The sequence below is a fragment of the Salvelinus sp. IW2-2015 genome, unplaced genomic scaffold (assembly GCF_002910315.2).
Source record: "Salvelinus sp. IW2-2015 unplaced genomic scaffold, ASM291031v2 Un_scaffold3708, whole genome shotgun sequence".
Classification (NCBI taxonomy): domain Eukaryota; kingdom Metazoa; phylum Chordata; class Actinopteri; order Salmoniformes; family Salmonidae; genus Salvelinus; species Salvelinus sp. IW2-2015.
Genome location: NW_019944985.1, coordinates 156,411 through 166,810, shown reverse-complemented (window position 1 = coordinate 166,810; position 10,400 = coordinate 156,411). Strand labels below are relative to the sequence as shown.

Sequence of the window (10,400 nt, the reverse complement as noted above, 5' to 3'; positions counted from 1 at the left end):
GTCATWTGASATGAAGATTTCTCCTTCAACCCTTCAGATAGTGATGGAGGGAGTTKTCAGGGAGCAYTGAGGGGTCACTAGGGGTCAACTGTTTTGCTTATTTTAATGACATCATTGTCCTCTCCTCCAATAAGCAGCAGNGCTTATTTTAATGACATCATTGTCCTCTCCTCCAATAAGCAGCAGAATATGAATGACCTTGATGCTGTCTGTGTGTTCACAATGTTCTATATAGTCTAGACTCTATGTTGTTGTAATGGCAGAATATGCTTACTGGGTGGCAGAACTGGGTAGGTTGAATTTCACAGCAGTGTATTGGACATCTTGGTCCTGTTTCTGTGGTTGAGGCACTTGGACGGTGGAGTACAGAGGCACTTCCTGGTTTTTGGAACGAGAGAAGTGGACGCTGTCGTAGTGAACATCATCCTGGTCGTCTGTGGCTGCTGTCTGTGCTGCAGTAGAGGTCATGACCGTGCCTGAGATGTTGTCATACACTGGACTAGAGTCTCCCTGATGGAGGGAGAGGACAGACAACATGAGGAGTGGAAATGTTCCACAAAACATACACAGTCATCTTCTGATTCCAACAGACTCACCTGTCCATCATCTGCTGTGTCTCTTGTGTTGGAGGTGGATGTGGAGACCTTCTTCCTGTTTTGTGCATTAATTAATGTATGAAGATATCAATCAATCAATTAAGAAATTAAGTAACTTTTTTTCTTTTAAATGCACCTTTATTTAACTAGGCAAGTTAGTTAAGAACAAATTCAAATTTACAATGACTGAAGTGAAATGATATAAAACATATGCAATCTCACTCACCTGYACCACATGAYMCCAGAGAGACAGAGGATGAGAACCAGAACAACCACTATGATTCCTACAGCTGCAGTCACAACTGAMGWRTGTTTCCCTAWAATAAAATATGGATGACATGAGTACATGTTCTTATAATCTAAAATCTAACACATTATAGAATATCAACACAATACATGTTACTATTTTGGGATCTTATAATACTTGTGACATCATAAACCAACACATAATTATAAACCAAAGTGTAATCAGTCAAAACACAATGATTAAGATCAGCTTGAAACCTTGTCATTTTTGTATTGAAGTATTGAAGATGTAACTTTACCTGCTACAATGATCTCAGAGCTGTAGAGTTCATAGATCCTCTTCCATTCTGGGCCTCACAGTAATATTCTCCTCTGTCCTCAGAGATGATGTTAGTGATGCTGTAACTCTGTCCTGATGCTTTTGGTGAGGTTACGTTCTTCTTGTACCAGGTGTATTTGTCCACAGGTGGGTTGGCATCGCTGCTGCAGGTCAGAGTCACTGAACTGCCCTCCACTATTTCACCAGAGGGACTGACTGACATTGAGGTGTTCTTTGGACCATCTGGTGTTGAAGATGACAGAAAAATAACAACTCATATAACATGTAAGACACCAAAGATTATGTAAATTAGTATAGATTAGTATATTACACTGACATGTTGACCATGTATTACAGAGATGATGTAAATTAGTATAGATTAGTATATTACACTGACATGTAGAACCATGTATTACAGAGATGATGAAATTAGTATAGATTAGAATATTACACTGACATGTAGAACCATGTATTAGAGAGATGATATCAATGACTTTCACTGTAGACATATCAACACCCCATGTACTCACATCTGACAGTGAGAGTCTCTTCTGGAGAGAGGATTCTCTCAAAGCCTTCTACAGCACAGGAGTAGTTCCCTGCATCCTCACTGATGACTTGGTCTAGGATCAGGCTGTTATAACTGATGACTGGGTCTAGGATCAGACTGTTATAACTGGTGACTGGGTTAGGATCAGGCTGTTATAATGGTGACTGGGTTTAGGATCAGATGTTATAACTGCTGACTGGGTTGGTTAGACGTTGTCTGTTCTTGTACCAGATGTAGGTGGGGTTGAGACCGACTGTACATTTGGTTCTACATCTCAGTGTGACTCTCTCCCCCTCTGACACAGACGTAGGATCCATCTCCAACAGGATATCTAAGAGGAAACATCAGTCATATTTGACTCCAGACAGGCTTGTCATGTGATTAGACTTGTCCTATTACAGTGCTAACTGTAGGTGGACTATTACCTGTGACAGTCAACATCACACCAGGAAGGCCAGAAAATCTCCCCTTATTTGTTGTTCGTAATCTGAATTTGTGTTCAGCCGAGTCCTTCTCTGTCAGGTGTGTTATTGTCATGGTGTGGTGGTTCTCTGTGTTTCTATTGTACTCCACACGACTTGCATACTCTGGATATGACTTGAGATCTACAGTGTGTTTTTGTGTAAACCAGAATGAACCTTGTTCTATAATACTAGTGGGATGAGTGTAAGAGCAGGATATGTCCACTGTGGAGCCTTTCAAGACACAGATTCTCCTCTTGGTGTAAGTCACACTCCAGCAGTCGTGACCCTGAGCACCTGAAACATAAAGAGGCTCTCTGTTAATAGTTTTAAATTTTCATGTCTTGTTTCTTCGGTGCAAAGTAAAGAAGTAAACTGTTCATTTCAAGTCGTTTCAGTATAAATCATAACCATTTGAGCTGTTGGTTTTGCTAGAGTGAAACACTGTGTTTGAATCAACACTTTTTCTCCCACTCACACACTGCAGGAGAGCGGAGATCCTCATGGCCTTTTACAGCACAGGAGTAGCTGTCTTCATAGTTACTGGAGACTGGGTCTTCGTACTGGGGAGAGTTGCTCTCATCTAGATGTTGTCTGTTCTTGTACCAGATGTATGTGGGGTTACCAGTCAGAGTACAGGTGGTTTTACAGGTCAGTTTGTAGTAATTATCCTCTCCACCTTTAGATCTGAAGGGAAGGATATGAAACAATAATGGAGGAAGTCTGTCAGTCACCACCATTTCACTGTTCTCATAGAACATGTAATAATGACTTGACTTGTACTATACTATTTATTTAGTACCTGTGAGACTGAGAGTGAATCCATATGAGCCATATGTCCATTCTGAATACTGGTTTGTTTTATATCTGAAGTAATATGTTGCTATGTCACTCTGTCTCAGGTCTGTGATTCTCAGGATGCAGTCTTTCTCTGTAGTTCCATGGTACTTCACACGACCTTCATAATTAGGGTCCCTTCTCAGATCATAAGGCTTACCATTCAACCATGTGTAATACCAGACTATCCTTGTGACTTGGGTCACACTGGGAATAGGACAGCGCAGGTCCACTGATGACCCCTTTAAGGCACAGACACTCCTCACAGTATATTGTCCCAGAACACCTGAAACACAGTGTCACAGGACTCAACCATGAGAGAACTTAATTTGTGACGTCAAGACTATAAAAAACAGACATTACAATATTTCATCCAAATGCATGTAAACGTGTGTAGCTGTACTATACTATACTGTACTATATACTGTGGACCCATCTACTCAAATGTACATTCCCTTATATCATTCTAGTATTCATTTCAATATACATCATGGAAGTAAAAAGCACTGGTTGCCAGAGTTGGGGTCAATCCCATTTAAATTCCAGTCAATTCAGAAAGTAAACCAAATTCCAATTCCACAATTTCTAAATGTTCCTAATTGAAAAGCATTGAAAATAATTGGAATTGGAATTTCAGTCTACTTCCTGAATTGAGTGGAATTGAAATGGAATTGACCCCAACTCTGCTGGTGGTTGACAACATTCTTATTCTGCTACTGCTGCTGATGTGCAGAAGTGTGAATGGAAACCAGAGATAAGCATCACTCAGTGAGGTGTGAAGTATGACTATTTAATGGTGGAGACACCTAACAGAACACACCAGCATAACATATGAGTCTTATCCTTTTAGAAATGTCTGTAGATTAATATACAAGGCAAATAAAACATTATGAATGAGACCATACCTGCTACAGACCAGAGAAAGACCACCAACACACTTCCTGCTGTTCTCAAGGCCATTGTTGCATCTCCCACCCTGCAGTCTTAGAAAACATAAACAACAACTCACTCTATAGCTGGTGAATAACTCCACCTGATACATTGAAGTATAAAACTGTACATGGGGTACAGGACCTCATTACTGAAAATGAACCAGGCTCATATTGTGTTGTGTTGTATTGTGCTATATGGTTGTCTATGTGAATACTGTCTGTCTGTAAGTCTATTGCACTAGTGTGATGTAATGTGTGTGATGTGTAGCATGTCTGTCTACATCTGTCTATTTAAGATGACATTTTCGTGATGCAAAAACAATTTCCTCAATATATACAATAGTCATCATCATGACAACAACAACAACATAACGTATTGAACAGATGTGTAGAACTGTAAACACATATTTTCTTCATGATTGTTCTGAAGTGTTTTTTTCTCAGAACCCAAATATAGGAGGATAAATGTTCAATCCTCTACAGTCCCTCAAGCTGTACAGCAGCCTAAAGACTGACCACCAGGTTCAATGATAGCTCCTATCTCCAAGCTGGCTAAACAGCAATGACTTACAAAACACACACACCACACAACACACGCACACGCGCACGCGCACACACGCACACACGCGCACACACACACACACACACACACACACACACACACACACACCACACACACACACACACACACACACCACACACACACACAACACACAGACACCACACACACAACACACACACAACACACACACACACACACACACACACACACACACACACAACACACACACACACAACACACACACACACACAGCACAGACACAGAAGAGAGGCTGTCCAGGTGCCACGAGGGGCTGGTATTTAAGCAGATTCTCTGTAAAGACCTGCTCCATGTAGCCGTCAAATGAGCAGCCAATTCACAATGAGCACCTCCCCCTCCGTCAACAACAATATCTGCTGTATTTGGCTCACAGGAAACACATAATCATCAACATCAAACCAGCTTCCCTTACACAGGAACGTTTATACATGTGTGATGATGGTGAGACTACTTGTCTCACCTCGCTGGCTATCAGGTCAACAAGGTGGTCATGTCTAGCAATGTACAACCCCCCCCGACACACACCCAGCAGACAGACAGACAGCAGACAGACAGACGACAGACAGACAGACAGACAGACAGACAGACAGACAAGACAGACAGACAGACAGACAGACAGACAGACAGACAGACAGACAGACAGACAGACAGACAGACAGACACACACACACACACACACACACACCACAACACACACACACACACACACACACAACACACACACACACACACACACACACACACACCACACACACACTGCACTGTTACAATGTTTGTCTGCTTTTCTATTTTACCCTGGTTAATCATCTCATCACTATGTAGATCAACACTCCTACACTGAGACACTTTATGAATACTGACCCTGATGTAACAACCAAAACACAGCTCAAAACATAACAAGAAGTAAAATGATACATTACCCTCAAGATATGACTTATGACTAAAACAAATAACCAGAAACTATATTTCAAAGATATTGTCAAGAGTACTTACAGAGTGAAGTGAAGGGGAGAGGTCTTGTACAATGAGTCAACTTACTGGTAGTGAGTGGAAACTGCTAGTAAGTGTCAGTTCTGTGGTTGATAACATATTTAAAGTAGTTAAGACACAAGTAGCTGATGCAGAACTTCCTTCCTCTTAAAGTCATTAACATGCATGAAGGACCAGACCAGCACATAGAAAGGGAGGTCACTGTATTTCAAAAGAAAATGTACAACAGACTGCATATCTAGTTGTAATTTTTCATTTGAGGAGTGGGTTTTACATTTTTTAAAATGTGGCCCGTTTCCAATGTATTCTATTGATGAAATACAGAATCATGTTTACTATAGCCTACTATATTGAATGTTTATAATATATTATAATGTGTTGCCTTGTCCCTCTGAGTTCTACATGGAACAGGTCAAAGTTCCATTTACATTTGGTCAGTTCCATGATGTCATTCATTCTATTCTACAAACCCATTCAATTTACACTCCTTCATCAGCTGCATCAAAGTGGTACTGAAGGTTCCAGTGTTCTAGACTAGAGTTCTCCCTACTGGCATCTACACATTACTCAGTGTTCTAGACTAGAGTTCTCCCTACTGGCATCTCAACATTACTGCAGTGTTCTAGACTAGAGCTCTCCCTACTGGCATCTCAACCTTACTGCAGTGTTCTAGACTAGAGTTCTCCCTACTGGCATCTCAACATTACTGCAGTGTTCTAGACTAGAGCTCTCCCTACTGGCATCTCAACATTACTGCAGTGTTCTAGACTAGAGCTCCACCTACTGGCATCTCAACATTACTGCACCATCCTAATAATAATGTCCTCATTAATGTTGAGCTATAACAACATTACAAACTGACAATACATCAGATAGAATGGTGAAAACCATCCCTGGCTACTTGACAAAGCAACAGTTAAGCACACAAACACTATAAACGAACTCCTTCACGGAGCCGTCACTGTGCACTGCCACTTTAAGAGCGCAGCAGCATTCAGGAAGAGGAAATCAAGACGGCTCTTCCAGCTGTTAGGAGATCTCGATTGGCCCTGCGGTTATGACGCTTTGTGTAACTCCACAAAAGTCTTGTTTAGTTTCAATGTGCTTAGTTATAACATTTCTAATGTTGATCGCCTTTGTTATTGCGCAAATGCTGAACGAGTAGGAAGCGTTCTGGCCTCTGATCTCATCGATTACTAGCAACATTGTTGAAGCTTTTGTCAAACGAACACCAGGATTGTGTCGGACGGACAAATACACGTTCAAACTGGACACAACAGCTAAGCCCATCTCTCTTTCTATCTCCTTCTTCAGTGAAATATGTTCTCTCTTAGTGCTGCTCTCTCTTCATGTTCAGGGCTTCAGTAAACTAATAATGCACTGTATGAGGACTGTTTGACATTTTAGTTAAAGGGAGTTTGCATGAGTGTTTTGAACTTTATTGATTTTGTGTGGGACAACAGACATTTTGACATTTCAAGGCCTTTTGTTGTCTATGAACACACCCACCACACACCCATTCATACCCCCTCCCTCCTCCACTTGGAGGTAATACAGAATATTGCAAATTGTGAGCGCTGCGTGTAAAAATCCGGTATCAGGATAAATAAAAGCAAGGTCTGCTAACTTTATTTAATTATGTTTAATTAACGCAAACAATAAATGGCAAATGCAATTTTTCGTATATACGGGTTCGCTGTATCACCGCACAGGGTAGAACAGGGACTGGCAGGAAGTACGTAACCAGCTGTTCTTATACAGTGATGACTAGTTCCAACGCGTCTGTTTGGCCTATCACAGTAGAGGCTGAGCGGTGGTTTAAACTTTGCTCAGCCTATCCTGGCACTCGGACTTGTCCCAAGTCCCTTAGTGCTCTCCTCTGTCCGCATCTGGTGTTGGGTAGATTAGATCCGTCTTGTGTCTCCCCGATTCTACACTCAAAACAGTCCCTTATTTGGTATTGATCAGTGCCCTAACCTCCCTGGTTGGCCATAGAGATATGCACCCCTCCCCTCTCCAGATTGACCACAGCTTTTATGGCCTGTCACTCTGTTGGTCAGTCTTTACACACCTACACACACATCTGCATGTTTGTGTGTGTGTTGTGGGTAACAAAACAATATTCATTTCATACAATATGGTAGCAGGCTATAGTGCATAAACATAAATCCTAACAAAATTCTCTAACTTTTATGACTCTTCTTTTCTTGTTCCATTGTTTCTTGGAAGTTGCCTTTGAATTGCTTTGCCATTAATGTTGTATGAGTTATTATTGGTTAGGTTACCCCTGTGCTGTGACTTGTCTTCCTCTTTCCTCCCCACTGGCTATCTGGCCAACAGGCTACCCTATAGTCAGTCTCTTCTGGTAGTGGTTCTCTATCTATTCTACTCTTTTCAGTTCAGCAGGTTAATACCTGGTCTGGTAGTGGTTCTCTATCTATCCTACTCTCTTTCAGTTCAGCAGGTTAATACCTGTCTGGTAGTGGTTCTCTATCTATCCTACTCTTTTCAGTTCAGCAGGTTAATACCTGTCTGGTAGTGGTTCTCTATCTATCCTACTCTTTTCAGTTCAGCAGGTTAATACCTGTCTGGTAGTGGTTCTCTATCTATCCTACTCTTTTCAGTTCAGCAGGTTTAATACCTGTCTGGTAGTGGTTCTCTATCTATCCTACTCTTTCAGTTCAACAGGGTTAATACCTGTCTGGTAGTGGTTCTCTATCTATCCTATCTTTTCAGTTCAGCAGGTTAATACCTGTCTGGTAGTGTTTTTTATCTATCCCTACTCTTTTCAGTTCAGCAGGTTAAAACCTGTCTGGTAGTGGTTTCTATCTATCCTACTCTTTTCAGTTCACGCAGGTTAATACCTGTCTGGTAGTGGTTCTCTATCTATCTTACTCTGTCTCTGTTACTCTGTCTCTGGTTCGTTCCAGGGGATGACTGNAGAACACTAAGGTAACCTGCCTAAATGACTACCGACCCGTAACACTCACGTCTGTAGCCATTAAGTGCTTTGAAAGTCTGGTCATGGCTCACATCAATACCATCATCCCAGAAACCCTAGACCAACTTAATTTGCATACCGCCCCAAAAGATCCAGAGATGATGCAATCTCTATTGACCTCCACACTCCCCTTTCCCACCTGGACAAAGGAACACCTATGTGAGAATGCTWTTAGTTGACTACAGCTCAGCGTTCAACACCATAGTGCCCTCAAAGGTCATCAATAAGCTAAGGACCCTGGGACTTAACACCTACCTCTGCAACTGGATCCTGGACTTTCTGACGGGCCGCCCCCCCCAGGTGGTAAGGGTGGGTAACAACACATCCGCCACGCTGATCCTCATCAAAGGGGCCCCTCGGGTGCAATCTGAGCCCCCTCCTGTACTCCCTGTTCACTTATGACTGCACGGCCAGGTACGACTCCAACACCATCATTCAATTTGCCGATGACACAACAATGGTAGGCCTGATTACCTACAACAACGAGACAGCGTATAGGGAGGAGGTCAGATACCTGGCAGTGTGGTGCCAGGACAACAACCTCTCCCTCACCGTGATCAAGACAAAGAAGATAATTGTGGACTACAGGAAAAAGAGGACCGAGCACGCCCCCATTCTCATCGACAGGGCTGCAGTGGAACTTCAAATTCCTTGGTGTCCACATCATCAACCAACTAACATGGTCCAAGCACACCAAGACAGTCGTGAAGCGGGCACGACAGAACCCATTCCCCCTCAKGAGACTGAAAAGATTTGACATGGGTCCTRAGATTCTCAAAAGGTTCTACAGCTGCATCACKGAGAGCATCCTYACTGGTTGCATCACTGCCTGGTATGGCAAGCGGTWCTGGAGCGCCAAGTCTAGGTCCAAGAGGCTTCTCTTGGAAATAGGGGGCGCTGTTTTTACTTTGGGAAAAAATCGTGCCCAAATTAAACGGCCTCGTACTCTGTTATAGATCATACAATATGCATATTATTATTACTATTGGATAGAAAACACTCTGAAGTTTCTAAAACTGTTTGAATTATATCTGTGAGTAAAACAGAACTCATTTGGCAGCAAACTTCCAAATAGGAAGTGAAAATTCTGAAAATGGGGCTCTGTGTCAGGGCCCGGAGATAATTTTTTGACAGTCACGTATGCGTAACCATAGAAAAACTCATCATAAAGTTTACTAAAAAATAGCATGTTGTAACAGGAATGAAAAGATACACTGGTTCCTTAATAACGCTGTGTAATTAAAAAAATAACTTTTAATAAAAAATTACAGCATGCAATTATTGTTGAGAACGCGCCCAGCAATTCTCCGCCTTGTTGAGAGGCCAACATATACCATCAAAATACGAAAAATAACATCATAAATATTCTTCTTAACCTTTGTGATCTTCCATCAGAATTAGTGCAAGGAGTCCTAGTTCCACAAATAAATCGTTTGTTTTGTTTATGATCATGGTCCATTTCTTCTGTCGAATTAGCATAACTTGGCTAGCATTGTGGAGCGCAACGTGTCATCATTCTCTTGCGCACCTGAACGAGAAAAATTACAAAGTTCCACAATAATCGTATATAAAACTTGGCAAACTCGGTTTGAAAATCCAAACTTTATGAATGTTTTTCTCATATGTATCCAATAAAATCCGAGACGGAGGCATTTGTCGTGTATACTAACGCATTTCAGAAGACAATATGGGCGTCCTGTGCGCAGTTGAATACTGCCAAATTAGGGGCGGACCTGTCACTCAAAAAGCTCTCATTCGGTCTCACATCAGCTGACACCATTCAACATTCTACTGCCTGTTGACATCTAGTGGAAGGCGTATGAAGTGCATACAGATCCATAAATATAAAGCAATTTGAATAGGCAAG

The 10,400-nt window shown here is 41.8% G+C and overlaps 1 protein-coding gene across 1 annotated transcript; it reads right to left on the bottom strand.

Moving 5' to 3' along the window:
- Positions 1–1,186: 1,186 nt before the first annotated feature.
- LOC139025996 (uncharacterized) lies at positions 1,187–5,624 on the bottom strand. Its single transcript, XM_070441289.1, has 7 exons — positions 5,536–5,624; positions 3,915–3,992; positions 2,975–3,295; positions 2,651–2,859; positions 2,137–2,469; positions 1,692–2,042; positions 1,187–1,404 (listed from the first exon to the last, which is right to left on the bottom strand). Exons 3-6 carry the CDS (start codon positions 3,013–3,015, stop codon positions 1,888–1,890), a joined length of 738 nt encoding a protein of 245 aa, XP_070297390.1. The 5' UTR covers positions 3,016–3,295; positions 3,915–3,992; positions 5,536–5,624; the 3' UTR covers positions 1,187–1,404; positions 1,692–1,887.
- Between the last annotated feature and the right edge of the window lie 4,776 nt (positions 5,625–10,400).